We start from the raw sequence: 19,933 nt of genomic DNA, 5'->3' as shown, positions 1-19,933 counted from the left end.
CTTCTCGGCCACAATTGCTGCACCCTCTATTCTCTACGCTTGCGAAACGTGGAGCCCTTTAAAGGGAAATATCTGCGGCAGCTTGGGACATTCAGGATGGGTGCCTGCGATCCATCCTGGGATGAACCAGACTGGATTTTGTGAGGAGCTCACAGATTCATAAAAGATCTGGGCACATTCCCATCGGTGAGCTCCGGCAGACGAGGCTGCATTGGCTGGGTCATGTAGCCCGCATGCCCAGCCACCGCATGCCCAAGCTGCTGCTGTTTGTAAAGGATGCTATCGGACAGTTGGAGGTAGTCGCCCTCCGACAGTAGCGGAGGGCAGAGGAGCGAAGCGCCACGTGGATAAAACACCGCACAGGTGGGCATCTCAGTCAACCCGTGACCTCCTGCGAGCGAGTCTTTGGCACTTGGCCTCAGAGTGCCTCTAGCCTGGCACGAACACCACGGTGATGTCACCGCCTCTTAGTGGTGAATGCCAGTTGTTGTTGTTGTTGTTGTTATGGTGGGGTGCGTGTGAAGGTGTGGTCTCTGCTGAACGACCGGAGCAGCGAGTGTCTGCACACCATCGACACGCAGGACCGCGTGTGGTCAGTGGCCATCAGCCCCGCACACAGGTACGAAGAGGGGAGAGAGGGAAAGCTACCGGCCATGAATACACCGGGCGTGCGGTGTGTGGTGCGGGTGGTGGTGGTGTGTGTGGTGCGGGTGGTGGTGGTGTGTGGTGCGGGTGGTGGTGGTGGTGCGAATGGTGGTGGTTGTCGTGCAGGTGGTGGTGTGTGGTGCGGGTGGTGGTGGTGGTGCGGTGTGGCCACGTGGCCCGAGTGTGCGTGCGACAGGCGCGGTGCGCGGACTCCGCCGCACGCTTCACGTTGTTGTTCTTCCCCCGTGTTGGTTTTGCGCGGCAATTAGAGTCGATTGTTGCCATGAATGGAGGGTGGCGGCGGCGGTGGCGGGGAAGTGGGCGCCCCGCCACTTGGCAGCCTGCTCACAAGAGGGGGACCACACGTGCGGCCGCTCGCTCAGCCGCCCGGCGACACAGCGAGAGAGAGAGAGGGGAAGAGAGAGGGGGGCAGAGAGGGGAAATCGAGGGGGCAAGGGGTGGCACGGGGAGAGAGGGGGGTGGGGGGCTGCACAGGCAGAGAGGGGCTAACATGGCGAGAGATTGGGGGTGGCACGGGCAGAGAGGAAAGAGAGAGAGGGGGGGTCCATTGAGAGAGCGGAGGCACGTGGTGGTGGTGCTGGGGGGAGGGATCGAGGGAGCGAGGGAGCGAGAGGGGGCACGGGTAGAGGAGGGGGCACGGGTAGAGGAGGGGGCACGGGTAGAGGAGGGGGCACGGGTAGAGGAGGGGGAGACACCCGGGGGGGGGGGGAGCCGACAGAGACAGACAATGGAGCGGCGGTGGCGGCGTGGGGGGTGGGGGGTGGGGGAGCAGCGGGGAGACTTGTCGAGAGGAAAGTGGAGCGAGCGAGAGAAATTGAGAGATGGAGGAAGAGGGCAGGGGGAGTGGTGGGGGGTTAATGGAGGCGAGGGCCCTTTGATGTCCGCCGGCAACGCACCTGCGATCAAAGCCGCGCCTGTGCGGAGCGCGCGCGCGTGCACCCGCGTGCACGCGCGTGCGTGTGTGCGGGGAGCGGTGGCGCAGTGGTTAGCGCGCGGCGCTACGACCACGGCGACTCGAGTCCCGATTCCCGCTCAAGACCAATGACAGTGGTGAATATTTGAAGCGGTCTTGGGCCTCCCTTAGGTCGACTCAGCCTTAAATGAGTACAATAAACTAATCAGCACTGGGGAGACCAAAGGAGGCCGGGCGTTTGTATTGGTCAGCCACACCCCTCGTGTGCCGTGCCGGCCTCAATAGGTGCTCGCTAACAGCACTTGCCTAAACCCGTCTGTTAAGGCTATACGGGGGATCTTTGTCTTTTTGTGTGTGGACGTCAGTCTGGGAGCATTGATGATGTGGGGATTGGAGGATGGGACCTCCTGGGTGAACTGCGTGAAATGTTTATGGGAGGATGTGAGGCTGTCTGCGTTGTTGATGGGAGGAGGAGGAGGAGGATGGGAGGAGGATGATGATTATGACGATAACGATGGGAGGCTGTCTGCGTTGTTGATGGCAGGAGGATGATGGGAGGGGGGGATGTGAGGATGGGGACCCGGTGGTTGAACTGGGCGCGCCGCCGTCTCGCCGACGCGAGTCGCCTCCGCGCGCCCCGACGGGAGAGATGAGGGATCTCTCCGGGACCCCGTCACCTGCTTCAATAAAGGACTTGGAATTGAATGTCATAAATCGCAATCAAAACAGCCTCATTGTTGTGGCAGGGAGAGGCGGGCGGGCGGGCGGGAGACGCGCCGCTCAGTGGAGTCAGCGGAGTCATCGCGCGCAGTTTCCTACCCCCCCCCCTCCCACGAGCCGTTACACGGCCCCCCCCAAACCCTCCCAGCCGGGCACCCCCCCACCGACCCACACCCCCCCACCGACCCACGCCCCCCCACCGACCCCCCCCCACCGACCCCCCCCCACCGACCCCCCCCCCCCCCTCTCTCTCTCGTTGTGTTCAGTCGGCGAGGAGACAAATTTGAAATTCGCGCCCCCCGCCCCTCGCCCCCCGCCCCCCTCCGCAGAGGAGATCCCCGCGGCTGACAGCGGCGCCCTGGTCACGTGTCGCGTGCGAGCGCTGTGCGTGCACGGTGCGAGCCTAGGTCGACTCAGCCTCAAATGAGTACCCGGTGCGGTGTGTCAACATCGCCACTGGGGAGACAAAGGCGGCCGGGCGTGGTGCTGGCCACCCACCCCCTCGTGTGCCACAGTGCCGGCCTTCATAGGTGCTCGCTAACAGCACTTGCCCCTACAGTCTGTTAAGGCTATACGGGGGATCTTTGTTGTTAGTGAGTGAGTTAGTGAGTGAATGGGTGTGTTAGTGAGTGTCTTAGTGAGTGTGTTAGTGAGTGTGTTAGTGAGTGAATGGGTGTGTTAGTGAGTGTCTTAGTGAGTGTGTTAGTGAGTGAATGGGTGTGTTAGTGAGTGTCTTAGTGAGTGTGTTAGTGAGTGTGTTAGTGAGTGAATGGGTGTGTTAGTGAGTGTGTTAGTGAGTGTGTTAGTGAGTGAATGGGTGTGTTAGTGAGTGTCTTAGTGAGTGTGTTAGTGAGTGTGTTAGTGAGTGAATGGGTGTGTTAGTGAGTGTGTTAGTGAGTGAATGGGTGTGTTAGTGAGTCTGTTAGTGAGTGAATGGGTGTGTTAGTGAGTGTGTTAGTGAGTGTGTTAGTGAGTGTGTTAGTGTGTTGGTGAGTGTGTTAGTGTGTTGGTGAGTGTGTTAGTGTGTTAGTGAGTGTGTTAGTGTGTTAGTGAGTGTGTTAGTGTGTTAGTGAGTGTGTTAGTGTGTTAGTGAGTGTGTTAGTGTGTGTGTTAGTGTGTTAGTGTGCTAGTGAGTATGTTAGTGAGTGAGTTAGTGAGTGAATGGGTGTGTTAGTGAGTGTCTTAGTGAGTGTGTTAGTGAGTGTGTTAGTGAGTGAATGGGTGTGTTAGTGAGTGAATGGGTGTGTTAGTGAGTGAATGGGTGTGTTAGTGAGTGTGTTAGTGAGAGTGAGTGCAAGTGGAAGTCTTAGTGAGGGTGATGCGTGTCGTGATGTAGATGTGTGGTGATGTGTGTGTGTTGGTGATGTGTGTGTGTTAATATATCGCGCCGTAGGTTGTGATGTACGTGCAGTAATGTTGGTGATGTGTGTGTTGGTGATGTGTGTGTGTGTGTTGGTGATGTTTGTGTGTGTTGGTGATGTGTGTTGGTGATGTGTGTGTGTGTTGGTGATGTGTGTGTGTGTGTTGGTGATGTGTGTTGGTGATGTGTGTGTGTGTGTTGGTGATGTGTGTTGGTGATGTGTGTGTGTGTTGGTGATGTGTGTGTGTGTGTGTTGGTGATGTGTGTGTGTGTGTTGGTGATGTGTGTTGGTGATGTGTGTGTGTTGGTGATGTGTGTGTGTGTGTTGGTGATGTGTGTTGGTGATGTGTGTTGGTGATGTGTGTTGGTGATGTGTGTGTGTGTTGGTGATGTGTGTGTGCTGGTGACATGTGTGTGCTGGTGATGTGTGTGTGTGTGTGCTGGTGACGTGTGTGTGTGTTGGTGATGTGTGTGTGTTGGTGATGTGTGTGTGTGTGTTGGTGATGTGTGTGTGTGTGTGTGTTGGTGATGTGTGTGTGTTGGTGATGTTTGTGTGTGTGTTGGTGGTTTGTGTGTGTGTTGGTGATGTGTGTGTGTATGTGTTGGTGATGTGTGTGTGTGTGTGTTGGTGATGTGTGTGTGTGTGTGTTGGTGATGTGTGTGTGTGTGTGTTGGTGATGTGTGTGTGTGTGTGTTGGTGATGTGTGTGTGTGTGTGTTGGTGATGTGTGTGTGTGTTGGTGATGTGTGTGTGTGTGTGTTGGTGATGTGTGTGTGTGTGTGTTGGTGATGTGTGTGTGTGTTGGTGATGTGTGTGTGTGTGTGTTGGTGATGTGTGTGTGTGTGTGTTGGTGATGTGTGTGTGTGTGTGTTGGTGATGTGTGTGTGTGTGTGTTGGTGATGTTTGTGCGTGTGTTGGTGATGTGTGTGTGTGTGTGTTGGTGATGTGTGTGTGTGTGTGTGTTGGTGATGTGTGTGTGTGTGTTGGTGATGTTTGTGTGTGTGTTGGTGATGTGTGTGTGTGTTGGTGATGTGTGTGTGTGTGTTGGTGATGTTTGTGTGTGTGTTGGTGATGTGTGTGTGTGTTGGTGATGTGTGTGTGTGTGTTGGTGATGTGTGTGCGTGTGTTGGTGATGTTTGTGCGTGTGTTGGTGATGTGTGTGTGTGTGTTGGTGATGTGTGTGTGTGTGTTGGTGATGTTTGTGCGTGTGTTGGTGATGTGTGTGTGTGTGTTGGTGATGTGTGTGTGTGTGTTGGTGATGTGTGTGTGTGTGTTGGTGATGTGTGTGCGTGTGTTGGTGATGTGTGCGTGTGTTGGTGATGTGTGTGTGTGTGTTGGTGATGTGTGTGTGTGTGTGTTGGTGATGTGTGTGTGTGTGTGTTGGTGATGTGTGTGCGTGTGTTGGTGATGTGTGCGTGTGTTGGTGATGTGTGTGTGTGTGTTGGTGATGTGTGTGCGTGTGTTGGTGATGTGTGCGTGTGTTGGTGATGTGTGTGTGTGTGTTGGTGATGTTTGTGTGTGTGTTGGTGATGTGTGTGTGTGTGTTGGTGATGTTTGTGTGTGTTGGTGATGTGTGTGTGTGTGTTGGTGATGTGTGTGTGTGTGTTGGTGATGTTTGTGTGTGTGTTGGTGATGTTTGTGTGTGTGTTGGTGATGTGTGTGTGTGTGTTGGTGATGTGTGTGTGTGTGTTGGTGATGTTTGTGTGTGTGTTGGTGATGTGTGTGTGTGTTGGTGATGTGCGTTTCGCCGTGTGCAGCGATCTTCGTGCTGATGGCGTTGATGCTCTTGCTGACGGTATTGATGTTCGTGGTGATGGTGGTGCTGATGGGCGAGCGATGTGAGTCTCCTCTGTTATTGGTTATTTACATTTCCTCTTCCACTGTTGTGTTTGCAGACGCTTTGATCTGGGGGCGGCGGGGGCGGGGGGCGGCGTGATGAGGGCAGTGTTTGAACTGCAGTGTGCGTGTGTGTGTGTCTGCGTGTGTGTGGGGAGCGGTGGCACAGTGGTTAGCGCATTGCGCTACGAGCCCAGCGACCCAAATTCGATTCCCGATCACCGCCAACACCACTGACGATTATCTGAACCAGTGCTGAGCCTCCTCTAGGTCGACTCAGCTTCAAAAGAGTACCCGATGCGGTGTGTAAACATTCCCACGAGGGAGACAAAGGCGACCGGGCGTGGTGCTGGCCAAGCACCCCCTCGTGCGCTGTGACGGCCTTCATAGGTGCTCGCTAACAGAACTTGCCCTAACAGTCTGTTGAAGACTCTATGGGGGATCTTTGTCTTGTGCGTGCGTGGCCAAGTTAAATCCTTGTCCATGAATTAGCACCTCCTCTAGGTCGACTCGGCCAAAAACAAGTCCCTGGAGCAGCAGCAGAGTGTGAGTCAGGGCCGTGACGTGTGCCTGGCGCCCCGCGTGAGTCCACCGTGCCGGAGGCCGTTGCTTTGTGGCCGCGGCGAGGGTGCGAGCGACGGCTGGGTGAGTCCACCGTCCCCGTCGGCCTTCTGTGGTCGAGCGAGCGTGCGAGTGACGGCTCCCGATGGCCCCGCGTTCCGGCCGGGGCTCTCTGTTTGTTGTTCCGCGCCGTCGGGTTGAGTTTCGCGCCGTGGCGGCGGCGGCGGCGGCGCTGGAGGTTTTTGATTCGAGAGCCGACCGCTGCAGATGTTTCTGCGAGCCGCGATTCGCGGTGTGCGGTTACACCACAACTCCAACACCCAGCGACGCACACCTGCCACAATGACAAGGATCTCTTTCCCCTGATAGTCTGACGCGGGCTGTTGTGCCAAGTTCTGTTAGCGAGCACCTGCGTGGTCTGATGGGGTGCACGAAGTGGGCGTCGTGTGGTCAGCATCACACCTGGACTCCTCCTCTGTCTAAAGATGGTCACCTCATCGCGTGGCGCTTTCAGATGCGCTTCTGCGGCCGTTTGGAACGCTCTTAGGAAGCCGCTGGAGCTGTGCACTTTAAATCATCTACATTGAAAACTAATTTCTTTAGAACTGCTTTTTGTGTCCCCCCGCACTTCGGATTAGCAGTTGGCTACGTAAAAGGTTCAACACATTTGTTTAATATTACACCGCTACCAGGTACTCATTCAAGGCTGAGTCGACCTGGGTGTGAGGCCCAGGATCGGGAGAGACCTTTGCAGCCGATGATGCCCGTGAGCGGGAAATTGAATCAGGGTCGCCGGGTTCGTAGCGCAGCGTCGCGCGATCCACTGTGCCACCGCTCCCCCGTGTGTCAGTGATGCGGTACACCCACACACGCAGGGACACCCACACACGCAGGGACACCCACACACGCAGGGAGACAAAGACAAAGAGCCCCATATCGCTTGAACAGACTTGGGGTAAGTGCACCGATGAAGTCTGGCATGGCACACGAAGGGGTGGGTGGCCAGCGCCACACCCGGCCGCCTTTGTCTTCCCATTGGGGATGTTTACACACTGCACCAGGTACTCATTTGAGGCCGAGTCCATCTAGGGCAAGCCCAGAACCGTTTCAGATAATAGTCACTGGTATTGGCCATGAGCGGGAATCGAACTCGGGTCACCGGGTTCATAGCGTAGCACGCGAACCACGACACTACCGCCCTCCAGACAAAGACACGCGCTGGCACGCACACACACACACACATTGGCACACACACCCACAGACAAGAGCGCACACATTCCCATTCTCTCGTGTTCGACTCGAGAGGCATTTTTGGTCGTAAAAAAGTGAAAGGAAGTAACATTTAATATTTGGCCGAAGCACTCTCTCCAGATTAATATTTTCCAGTGACATTTTGCTAATTGAGTGAGGCCACCTCGCACGAGCTTTGGGTTCACCGACTCATCAGCGGGGCGTAGCCATGAAAAAAACAATCAAAGTGATTTCCTGCTCGAGTGAACATCGTGGCATCGGTGCTCATCTCCCGCTTGCAGCCGAGCAGAGCGGGTGGTGGAAATTCCACATTGCGATTGCGGGAGATGTTAACCACCTCGCCTGGTATACAGGAGGTTGTGGGTTCGATCCCGACCTTGACGACTGTATATTTGGAGTTTGCTTGTTCTCCCCGTGGTCGCGTGGATTTGTCTCCGGGTCCTCCGGTTTTTCCCTCCATATTTAGAACCACGCGTTCAGAGTTCTTGTCTGCTACTAGCCCAGCGGGCCTTACCTCGTAAAAAAACAAGTTATTTAGAGGGACAACTGTTTTCTTCCGCACAAAACAGTACTCGTTTTATGGACCCCAGGGGGAGAGGAGGGATGATGGGCTGAGTCAATCCTCCAACCCCAATCAAGAGTTCAACTCGCGCCGTTCCAGTTTCGGGCCACTCGCTTTCCTGCTGAGCCACCCGGGCGGACTGCACAATCCAGCGCGGACTCGGCCGGTGAGACTCGCTGGATGACGGGATGCCGCTTCAGATAATAGTCACTGGTATTGAATGAAGGGATGCCGCTGGGTCCCCTCGTCAAGGGTCATCGGGGCCCACGGACATTGTCATCATGAGCCGTGTCCTGTCCACTGCTGGATGAAAACCCCACCCATCGTGCCGAAGCCACGTCTCGTGGTCTCGCAAAGCAGCGGTCCGACGAGGTCCCGATCTCGCCGTCGCCCCGCTCCCTGCCGTGGCCGTCCTGCCGGGCGCGCGACCCTCCTTCGACTGCCGCTCCATCGCCGGCCTCGACCGCCTCCATCCCTCGCAGCGCCGCGTCGGGTCCCCGCGGCTTCCTGTCCCCGCGGCCTCCTGTCCCCGCGGCCTCCTGTCCCCGCGGCCTCCTGTCCCCGCGGCCTCCTGTCCCCGCGGCCTCCTGTCCCCGCGGCCTCCTGTCCCCGCGGCCTCCTGTCCCCGCGGCCTCCTGTCCCCGCGGCCTCCTGTCCCCGCGGCCTCCTGTCCCCGCGGCCTCCTGTCCCCGCGGCCTCCTGTCCCCGCGGCCTCCTGTCCCCGCGGCCTCCTGTCCCCACGGCCTCCTGTCCCCGCGGCCTCCTGTCCCCGCGGCCTCCTGTCCCCGCGGCCTCCTGTCCCCGCGGCCTCCTGTCCCCGCGGCTTCCTGTCCCCGCGGCCTCCTGTCCCCGCGGCCTCCTGTCCCCGTGGCCTCCTGTCCCCGTGGCCTCCTGTCCCCGTGGCCTCCTGTCCCCGCGGCCTCCTGTCCCCGCGGCCTCCTGTCCCCGTGGCCTCCTGTCCCCGTGGCCTCCTGTCCCCGTGGCCTCCTGTCCCCGCGGCCTCCTGTCCCCGCGGCCTCCTGTCCCCGCGGCCTCCTGTCCGCCCCTCGGCAGTCGGCGTGACGTCTCCGACTCGCGTGCTCCTTGCATTGGGGGATCTCGATCCAAAACGCGAACGCCCCCCCCCACGCTCTGTGAAGATGTAGGGGTCGTGGGAGGGGGGGGGCGGAGGGTGGTGGGGTAGGGGGGGGCGGAGGGTGGTGGGGTAGGGGGGGGCGCTCCGGACGCGGTTGCGCCAACGTCGCGCGCGGATGCCCCTCCGTCTGCGCGGTGCGGCGGGACGGATGAATCGGGGATTGTGGCCGGGCGATGTCGCGCGGCCACGCTCGCCCCGGCGCACAAAGCGGCCCCCTGTGCGCCTCGCCGTGCCCCCCCCCCCCCCGTGCCCCCCCCCCGTGCCCCCCCGCCAATGACCTTTTCCTGACAGCGGGCATTGTGAGCCGTGAGCTCAGCGCCGGCTCGCTCCGCTGGTTGCGCACGGGCGCCGCGGTGGCGGTGCTGCCGGCGGTGGTGGTGGTGGAACGTAACGTGGAGTGGCGTTGGTGACGGTAGTGATGTCGCAACGTGTGATGGTGGAGCAGTGTGGAGTGGTGGTAGTGGAGTGTAATGTGTGGTGGAGGTGGTGGTGGTGATGGAGTAATGTGGGGTGGCATTAGTGGTAGTGGTCGTTGTGGTCGTGTGTGGTAGTGGTGATGGGTAGCGGTGTTGTATTATGTGGTCATGATTGGTGGTGGTAGTAGGTGATGCAGTGTGTGCTGTGTACCTGGTGCGGTGTGTAAACATCGCCACTGGGGAGACAAAGGCAGCCGGGCGTGGTGCTGACCACCTACCACCTCGTGTGCCGTGCTGGTCTTCATAGGTACTCGCTAACAGCACTTGCCCCAACAGTCTGTTAAGGCTATATGGGGATCTTTGTCTTGTGTCTGTGCGTGTCTCTGTGCCTTCATGCCGTGCTTCTGTCGGAATCTCTGCGAGTCTGTGCGGCCATCTATCTGTCTTGTCAGCTGATGCCTCATTCCTTATCCACAGCCTCATTAATCCAACACAATGTGGAGTTACATAGCGTCTACATGTGACGGCATCTCAAGACGCACACACAGTGGGTTTATTTCACAGAGAAAGGGGCAGTCGGTCATAGGCAGAGGAGCAAGGCCTTGAGCCTGGAGTTGAACAGGGGCAGGGAGTCAGCAGCGCACAGTTGCATGGGGGAAGGGAGTTCCACACCATGGAGGCAGCAGAGGAGAATGAGCGACCTCCCACTGAGTGAAGGTTGAATGGGGGCTTCCACAGAAAATCTCGCTTGCCCAGGGGAGTAGAGTGAGATGAGAGGGTAGAGGTAGGAGAGTGCGTGGAGGGGAGTAGAGTGAGATGAGAGGGTAGAGGTAGGAGAGTGTGTGGAGGGGAGTAGAGTGAGATGAGAGGGGAGAGGTAGGAGAGTGTGTGGAGGGGAGTAGAGTGAGATGAGAGGGGAGAGGTAGGAGAGTGCGTGGAGGGGAGTAGAGTGAGATGAGAGGGTAGAGGTAGGAGAGTGTGTGGAGGGGAGTAGAGTGAGATGAAAGGGGAGAGCGGCGATGAAGGGGGAGTCCATGGGGGATCTTGAAGAAGGTGAGTGCGATGTCGGAATTGATCCGGGATTGGATCGGGAGCCAGGGCAGGGGTCGTGCAGTCACGTGGGCCCGTTCGCGGGTGCGGAGTCCGGCAGCAGAATTTTGTATCATTTGGAGACGAGGGGCGTGGGGAGGTGAGGAGTGTGGGGAGACGAGGGATGTGGGGAGGTGAGGAGTGTGGGGAGGTGAGAGATTGTAGGGGGGGGGGGAGGGCTGTCGAGGAGGGAGTTGCGGCAGTGGAGTGGGGATGCGATGGAGGCAGGGGTGGGGGTCGCAGCGGCAGCTGGGTGAGAAAAGCGATGGGCCAACCGGTTGTGGAGGGGCCGCGGCGGGCCGCACGCCATGATATCGGTGGCGCGAGGAGCGGCCTTTGTTTGGCGTCACCGCCGCGCCGGGAATTGCTGTAATTGCCTCCGCGCCGTCCGCGGCGCGTCTGGGATGAGCAGTCAAAGCGCAGCGAGAAGAAGAAGAATTGATGACAGAGCCACGGCGAGCGCCGCGCGGCCGCTCCGCCCGCCCTTTGTTAACGTCGGGTCAAGGGGTCGCGCACACCAAATATTTGGGCTGCGCGGCCCCGTGAGGTTGATTGGGGCAAATTGGGTCGCGCGGCCGGTAATTACTGATGGGGGGGTGGAGGGGGACGCTGGTGGGGGTACGGGGGAGCGAGGGGAGGGGCTCACGGAGCTGATGGCCGTGGTGTGCGGTGGGGGGGGTGTGGGAGCGTCCGGTGGAGTCGGCGAGTGGTGGGCCGTGTGGTTGGGGCAGGTGACTGGTCAAGTCAGGAGAGCGGTGGGGTGCGTGGTTAGGGCAGGTGAGTGGTGAGGTGCGTGCTTCATTGTTGCAGTGGGTGAGTTGGGTGAGTTAGGTTGGCGGTTAGGGGAGTCGGGTGAGTGGTTAGCGATGTGCGTGGTTAGTCGGGTGAGTGACAGGTGAGGCAGGTGAGTGTCGGTGAGTTGGCCGTGTGTGCGCCCCTGAATTAGAGACAGCGCTGAGGGCACCATTACCTCCACATTCACAGAGCCCCTCACCCTCCCTCACCCTGCCTCAGTCTCACCCTCCCCTCTACTGCTCCCTCCTCCCTCACCTTCTTCCCTGTCTGCGCTCTCCCTCCCTCCCTCGCCCCTTTGTCTCCCACTGTGCTCCGGGATGCCGGCGTGAGAGTCGGGGGCTCGTGGTTTGTGTTCGCGCCAGGGTGAGAGGCGTTTGGGTAAAGTTCTGACGTCTGTGTTGGTGTTGGGGTTAAACTTGGCGTTAGGTTCGAGTCAGGGTTCAAGTTCGTCAGGGTTCAGGTCACGGTCAGGATGAAGGTGTTGGGGAGGTTTAGGGTCAGGATTAGGTGAAAGGCAGCTTTGGGGTTGAGGTCAAGATAAGGGCCATGGCTAGGGTAAGCGTTAGGATCATGTTACATCTCGGGTCAGGATTAGGGTGTATGCAGCTGGCTCCAGGGGTTGCGGGCAGGAGTTCCAGTCTGGGGCAGGGGTCGAATTCACCGCACCCCTGTGTGTGGGGGTCCGAATCCCATGAGTAATTTTCATTTGATCCCCATCAGACGGGGTTCGTCGTCACCTGATCCCCTTGATCCGATTAGGGAGTTGCGGTTAAGAATCCGGTCGTGAAGGAGGAGGGGGAGGAGGTCAGACGGAGACGGGGGGGGCGGTGCTGGCTCACTGATGATCACCAATCAGGCCAAGACCGCGGAGCCACGCTCATCCCACACCGCCCCCTAGCGGCCAGCGGCGCGTACATCATCATCATCATCATCACGGTGACGCCCTCCATGTGGGGGGCCGATTGGTGGTGTGCCGAGCGCTGCTGTTCGCGAGAACCTATTACGGGCTGGAGCAGCGTGGCGCATCAAGGACCACGACCCGGCCGCCTTTGTCTCCCCAACTGCTGATGCTCGCACACTGCACCAGGCGTGCTGATTTACGGTGTCCCCTGACAGACGACGTGGACTCTCCCTGGGGTCTCTGTGTGTGCACGTTGCGTGTGTGGGGAGCATCTTCGTCTCTGTGTATGAGTGTGTGAGGTGCATCTTCGTCTCTGTGTATGAGTGTGTGAGGTGCATCTTCGCCTCTGTGTATGAGTGTGTGAGGTGCATCTTCGTCTCTGTGTATGAGTGTGTGAGGTGCATCTTCGTCTCTGTGTATGAGTGTGTGAAGTGCATCTTCGTCTCTGTGTATGAGTGTGTGAGGTGCATCTTCGCCTCTGTGTATGAGTGTGTGAGGTGCATCTTCGTCTCTGTGTATGAGTGTGTGAGGTGCATCTTCGCCTCTGTGTATGAGTGTGTGAGGTGCATCTTCGTCTCTGTGTATGAGTGTGTGAGGTGCATCTTCGTCTCTGTGTATGAGTGTGTGAGGTGCATCTTCGCCTCTGTGTATGAGTGTGTGAGGTGCATCTTCGTCTCTGTGTATGAGTGTGTGAGGTGCATCTTCGTCTCTGTGTATGAGTGTGTGAGGTGCATCTTCGTCTCTGTGTATGAGTGTGTGAGGTGCATCTTCGCCTCTGTGTATGAGTGTGTGAGGTGCATCTTCGCCTCTGTGTATGAGTGTGTGAGGTGCATCTTCGTCTCTGTGTATGAGTGTGTGAGGTGCATCTTCGCCTCTGTGTATGAGTGTGTGAGGTGCATCTTCGTCTCTGTGTATGAGTGTGTGAGGTGCATCTTCGCCTCTGTGTATGAGTGTGTGAGGTGCATCTTCGCCTCTGTGTATGAGTGTGTGAGGTGCATCTTCGCCTCTGTGTATGAGTGTGTGAGGTGCATCTTCGCCTCTGTGTATGAGTGTGTGAGGTGCATCTTCGCCTCTGTGTATGAGTGTGTGAGGTGCATCTTCGCCTCTGTGTATGAGTGTGTGAGGTGCATCTTCGCCTCTGTGTATGAGTGTGTGAGGTGCATCTTCGCCTCTGTGTATGAGTGTGTGAGGTGCATCTTCGCCTCTGTGTATGAGTGTGTGAGGTGCATCTTCGCCTCTGTGTATGAGTGTGTGAGGTGCATCTTCGCCTCTGTGTATGAGTGTGTGAGGTGCATCTTCGCCTCTGTGTATGAGTGTGTGAGGTGCATCTTCGCCTCTGTGTATGAGTGTGTGAGGTGCATCTTCGCCTCTGTGTATGAGTGTGTGAGGTGCATCTTCGCCTCTGTGTATGAGTGTGTGAGGTGCATCTTCGCCTCTGTGTATGAGTGTGTGAGGTGCATCTTCGCCTCTGTGTGTGAGTGTGTGAGGTGCATCTTCGCCTCTGTGTGAGTGGTGGCAGTAGTAGTAGTGGTGGCTGTAGTATTAGTGGTGGCTGTAGTAGTAGTTATAGTAGTAGTAGTGGTGGCTGTAGTAGTAGCTATAGTAGTAGTAGATGTGGCAGTAGTATTAGTGGTGGCTGTAGTATTAGTGGTGGTTATAGTAGTAGCTATAGTCGTACTAGTTGTGCTACTCGCTAACAGCACTTGCCCCAAAAGTGTGTTAAGGCTACGCACCGGGTCTTTGTCTTTGTCTCGTGTGTGAGCAGCTCGTTCGTGACGGGCACGGCCTGCTGCGGACACCACGCGCCCCTCCGCCTCTGGGACCTGCAAAGGTGGCGCCAGTTGCCTGTGCGGTGTTCTCTCCGTCACTGGGAGCGGTGGCGCAGTGGTTAGCGCACTGCGCTACCAACCCGTCGACCCGAGCTGATTCCCACTCACGGTCAATACCAGCGACGATTATCCGAACCGGTTCTGGGCCACCTCTTGGTCGACTCCGTTTTATAAATGAGTAACTGGACCGGTGCGTGAACATCAGCACTGGGGAGACAAAGGCGTCCGGGCGTGGTGTTGGTCGCTGACCACCCCCTTGTGCGTCACTACTCGCTGGCAGCACTTTACTCATGGGTCTTAAAGGCTATACAGGGGATCGTTGTCTTTGTTCTCGCTGGCGTGTACACGCGAGTGTGTGTACAGGCTGCCATGGACTTGGGTATTTGTTTCTGAGAGCATCCAGTCTCGTGTGCACGTGTGTGATGGATCTCTCTCATGCTTGCACACGCGCATGCAGTGCGGGGTGTGTGTCAGCCCTTGTACCACAACCACGCGTGTGTGTGTGTCCGTGTCCCACTTGTGAATCGGGAAGGGGTGGAGGGACGGAGGTAGGAGGAGGAATTAGCGAAGCGCAGAGGTGGGGACGGCGTGATGTAGGTCGGCGTGGATGAGGTGATGGTACCGGTGGTGGCTATTTATGAAAGTGGTGGACGAGGTGAAGAGGGAGGAGGAGATGGAGCTTGCGATGGGATGGAGGGGGGGAGAGAGAGCAGAGGAATTCCTTCGCCGTGCCGGGCCCTAATCAGCCGCGACAGCCACGGCTGATAGATCGTGAGCAGAGCCAACAGGATGCCGAGGACGTTGCTACGCCGCCGACGATCAAGAGCGGTCAACTTTGTCCCGCGGTGACGCCGCCGCCGCCGACTCGTCCAAGTTGTCCCATTAATTAAAGGCAGATGGAGCAAGCGTCCGTGGCGCGGTTACGGAGAGCACTGCCGACTGTCGAGTGGACGAGCCGAGCGCGTGCAGGAGCAGCTGCCGCGAATACCCCCCCTCCTCCCCACCTCCACACTTGCCCCCTCCGCACACCTGCGCCGGTTTCTCGAAGCAGTCGCGCTCACGAGGAGTTGATGCGTGAATTGTTCATTGGTTAATCTGGAGGCAAATCGGCCCGGCAGTAGATCTGTTATTCTCACGCAGGTAACACGTGAACACCAGTGCTAAGACCCCCCCTCCCCCCACACCGTGTAGCCTTGAGCAGCCTTCAGTAAGACTCCCACTTGCACCCACTCTCACTAACACACTCGTTCGTGCGCTCGCAAGACAAAGATCCCCCGTGTAGCCCGAACAGACGGTTAGGGCAAGTGCTGTTAGCGAGCAGCACCTGTGAAGGCCGGGACGGCGCGCGAGGGGGTGGGTGGCCAGCACCACGCCCGGCCGCCTTTGTCTCCCTCGTGGCGATGTTTACTGCACACCGCACCAGGTACTCGACTGATTTCGGGGAATTGAAATCGGGTCACCGGGTTTGTAGTGCAGTGGGGTAACCACTACACCACCGCTCCCCACACACAAAAAGACACATCAACACACACACAGTCACATACTCCCAAACTTACAGAGTTACTAATTCACGCACACACACAAACGTATCAGTATACACATGCATCCATAAATACCAGCAAAGACACACGAACACACAGACGCGTACAATCACGTGCACATGTTTAAGATTTCTCACTAATACATGATGTACACGAACACACACACACACGTACACGCACGCACACACACACGTACACGCACGCACGTGCACGTGTTTGAGATCCCAGGCCACCGAGGGGACCTTATTGAATTAAGTGGTGGGGGGGGGGGGTTGGAGGGGTGTGGTCTTGCCCCCCCCCTCCCACTATTGCTAAGGAGATTCATGTTTATTCGCTGCATGACATGCGTACACGTGGGGGGGGGGGTCTGTGTGTACACACGTGCGCCTGTCTGTGTACGTACGTGTGCCTCTGTACATGTAGATCGACTCGGCCTTAACTTGGACCCTGTTTGTGGGGTGTTTGTAGATTCAACATCAGCACTGGGTTGTGATGCTGGCCACACCACAACCCCTGGTGTCTCGTTCCAGCCCTCGTAGAGGATTTCAAATAGCACCTGCCCCAACAGTCTGTTAAAGGCTACACGGGGGACCTTTGTCTGCAAGATCACGTAACCAGTCACTGCTCCAGCCACGTGATTGGCGGTCTCAATTTGACTGCGAGTCAATGAAACGTCGATTGTTGTGCCGTCTCGTGTCCTCTCGCAGAGGGGATCTGCTGGGCTCCCTGGGCTCGGAGTTCCGACACGGCGCCGGGGTCCTCGGGGTCCAGTTTGAGACCCCCTCCGTGCTGCTGTCGTGTGGCCACGACACCTTCCTGCGCCTGTGGGACACGCGCTGCAGCATGAGGTGGGGCGCCACGCTGCCACCCACCACGCTGCCACCCACCACGCTGCCACCCACCACGCTGCCACCCACCACGCTGCCACCCACCACGCTGCCACCCACCACGCTGCCACCCACCACGCTGCCACCCACCACACTGCCACCCACCACGCTGCCACCCACCACACTGCCACCCACCACGCTGCCACCCACCACGCTGCCACCCCACCACGCTGCCACCCCACCACGCTGCCACCCCACCACGCTGCCACCCCACCACGCTGCCACCCCACCACGCTGCCACCCCACCACGCTGCCACCCACCACGCTGCCACCCCACCACGCTGCCACCCCACCACGCTGCCACCCCACCACGCTGCCACCCCACCACGCTGCCACCCACCACGCTGCCACCCACCACGCTGCCACCCCACCACGCTGCCACCCACCACGCTGCCACCCACCACGCTGCCACCCCACCACGCTGCCACCCACCACGCTGCCACCCACCACGCTGCCACCCCACCACGCTGCCACCCCACCACGCTGCCACCCACCACGCTGCCACCCACCACGCTGCCACCCACCACGCTGCCACCCACCACGCTGCCACCCCCACCACGCTGCCACCCCACCACGCTGCCACCCCACCACGCTGCCACCCACCACGCTGCCACCCCCACCACGCTGCCACCCACCACGCTGCCACCCCACCACGCTGCCACCCACCACGCTGCCACCCCAACACGCTGCCACCCCCACCACGCTGCCACCCCACCACGCTGCCACCCACCACACTGCCACCCCAACACGCTGCCACCCCCACCACGGTTTCCAACCCTGCAATGGGTCCACCCCACCCTGAACTGGCCCCACTTTTGCACAACCCACCACTCGTCCCCATCGTCCCGTGCGCACAGACACATGGGAGACGCTCTCTCTGGGGACCCCAGGTCCAGGTGAGACCTCATCCCCTGAGACCCTCAAGGCCAGATGAGATCCCCTTCCTTGAGACATCAGGTCCATATGAGACCCTATTTGTCATGTGACCCAATGTCCAGGTGAGATCCCCTTTCCTAAGACCCCAAATCCAGGTGAGACCCTCTCCCCACACCCCCATTTGGCCCGCACCCCGTGCGACCCCTTGGTGTGGACCCCTGTGCTGCGTGACCCCAGCAGGCCGTGACCCATGGCCCACGCCAAGACGCCGCGTGTGAGCACGCGTTCACGAGTTCCACGCATGACTGCGTGCGTGCATTAGTGCACGTGTGTGTGTGAGTGCGTGCGTTTCACGTCGGTGTGTTGTGTAGCGTCGCATTTAGCACACAGCGCTGGGAACCCAGCGGCCCGAGTTCAATTCATACGCTCAGCCAACATCACCGCCGATGAATATCCGAGCCGGTCCTGGGCCTCCCCCTAGGTCGACTCGGCCACAAAATTGGCATCTGGTGCGGCGTGTAAACATGAGCACTGTGCGCCGGCTCACCGCACTTTGCCACCAACAGTCTGTTGAGGCTTTAAGGGGACCTTTGTATTTGTCTCGAGTGAGCGTGTGCGTACAGCTTGCGTGTAGCGATCACAACAACCCGTAAACACCGAGGGGCCGTGAGCGGTGCAGTCGTCACGGCAACTGCGACGCGTGAAACAACCCACACGCACTGCGCCCCGTCGGGAGGTGGGGGTCGGTGGGGGTGGTGGGGGGGGGGCGATTGGGGGGCAGTGAGTGGTACCAGGTCAGGTTATCCTACCTCTCCCCCTACCGTAACTCTCACTAACGCTATCTTTATCTCTATCCCTAACTCTAGCCTACTGCTAATTCTACCCCTAACACTAACTCCAGCCCAAACCCTCACTCTAACCCTACTGCTACCCCGAACTGTACAGCCGACCCATGACCCGACCCCGAGCCCCCCGGGGCGATGGGGCAGCGGGCCATCACCGCGGGGCCCCGTCCTGCGCCCGGTGCGGCGAGGCCGTTGAGCGTGCGGGGCCGTTGACCGTGCGGGGCCGCTGACTGTGAGGGGTTTGCGTTGGGATCGTGCGACTCCGGCCCGTAGGGGGCCCTGCCGGCCGGGGCGCCGCCGTCGTGAAGAGAGCGCCGTTAGGGGCGCCCTGGGCAGTGGGGGCCACGTGGAGTCGGGGGTTGGAGGCGTGGAGGGGGGGGGGGCTGTGGTGTGGCATGAGAGGTGGGGTAGGCTAAGGGCAGCCTGGTCTTGACTTTTCGTGGGGCTGCTGGGGTCTGGTTTTTGGGATAGCCTGGGTCGGTGTGTCCTGGGTTGTGGGATTGACTGGGCCGGTGTGTGCCCTGGGTTTTGGATAGAGGGGTTCTGCTTGCGTTGATTTATCATGCCTACTCGTTGATAATGACGTTGGTCTTGCTCCAACATCGGCTGCACTGCACGTGGTCTTCGTTGGTGAGGCCAACGTTTGGGTTGGGGTGGCCCGTTCTGGCTCAGGCTGGGCTGGTCGTGGCCTGCGGCAACTGGGCTGGCCAGGCCCCCCCAGACAGCAGACTCGTATTGCCGTAGCTGTTTCTGCTGCTGACGATGTTGTTCTGTTGGTGCCCCAGGGACAGATGTGAGGCGTACGCCCCCCGCCCGCCCTCCCCGCTCCCAGGCAGATGCAGTCCCCCCACCTCCTCCTCCTCCTCCCCTCTGCCCGGTCGCGTCGCGCAGAAAGCACGTGAACTCACGAGTGGGCTCCCCGCGGCCCGCCGTGCGCCGCCCATTAGAAACAGGTGTCCGCCGCGCGCCGTGGGGACAGCTCGTTAGGCCGGTAACTGAGCTGCTGGGGCGGGGGGGGGCAGGCGGTGTGGGGGACCCCCCCCCCCCTCTACCCCACTACCCCCTACCCTCCAGCAGCAGCAGCAGTGCAGCGTCTCCCCCCCCCCCCCGCCGCTCTGTCTGCCCGGCGTGGAACACGGAGCCCGGCCCAGACTCCTTGGGGGGCTCGCGGCGCGTCTGGTTGTACAGTAACGGGCAGCCCCCAACCACCCTACCCCCCTCCCCCCACCCTCCCAGCGATTCGATTAATTTGTTACATTTCAAGGGCCCCGATTTGATTAAAACCCCCCCGAGCGCTGTTCAGCCCCCGGTGCTCGCGCGCCTCGCGCGCTCTCCCCACGCACGACTGCCGCGGGCGCCTTCAGAAGTGGCTGCGAGGAATTTGGGGGGTTGGAGGCCCGGGTGAGATCTCCCACCTCGGCTCGTGGATGAAGTGCCGGATCGTGAGTGGAGCGGTGAGTTCCGTCACCGCGTGAAGCAGCCGGCCAGGAGGGAGCCGTCGCAGCGGCTCAAAAAAGGGAATTTGAAGTTTTGAACCCCCAATTGCATGAGCGGAAGCCTTCATTTTTTGGTTTAACACGTAGTGGGGCTTTCGCGGCCAATGTCATCCATGATACGCGTGTTTTTGGGTTAGATCGCGTAAATATATAAATGTGTCGTTGAACCCGCCACCACCCGACACAGCCAACTAGTAAGGGTTGTCACGTGAACAGAACATGCCGATTCGTTATTAGTACAGTGTGTTGGAGAG

The 19,933-nt window shown here is 59.1% G+C and overlaps 1 protein-coding gene across 5 annotated transcripts in view; it reads left to right on the top strand.

The window, feature by feature from the left end:
- FBXW4 (F-box and WD repeat domain containing 4) overlaps nt 1-19,933 on the top strand; it is a 47,545-nt gene that overhangs the window by 15,490 nt on the left and 12,122 nt on the right. Inside the window, exons 5-8 of one of the 5 annotated variants that reach the window (XM_078855262.1) lie at nt 525-619; nt 5,417-5,497; nt 13,971-14,036; nt 16,283-16,423. In XM_078855262.1, coding sequence (XP_078711388.1) covers nt 525-619; nt 5,417-5,497; nt 13,971-14,036; nt 16,283-16,423 — 383 coding nt within the window. Of the gene's footprint in view, nt 1-524; nt 620-5,416; nt 5,498-13,970; nt 14,144-16,282; nt 16,424-19,933 lie in introns of those variants that run through there. The other 4 variants (XM_078855267.1, XM_078855265.1, XM_078855264.1 and 1 more) reach the window with 4 other exon arrangements.

The sequence above is a fragment of the Lampetra fluviatilis genome, chromosome 4 (genome assembly GCF_964198595.1).
Source record: "Lampetra fluviatilis chromosome 4, kcLamFluv1.1, whole genome shotgun sequence".
Classification (NCBI taxonomy): Eukaryota; Metazoa; Chordata; class Hyperoartia; order Petromyzontiformes; family Petromyzontidae; genus Lampetra; species Lampetra fluviatilis.
This window is presented reverse-complemented; position numbering and strand designations above follow the sequence as displayed.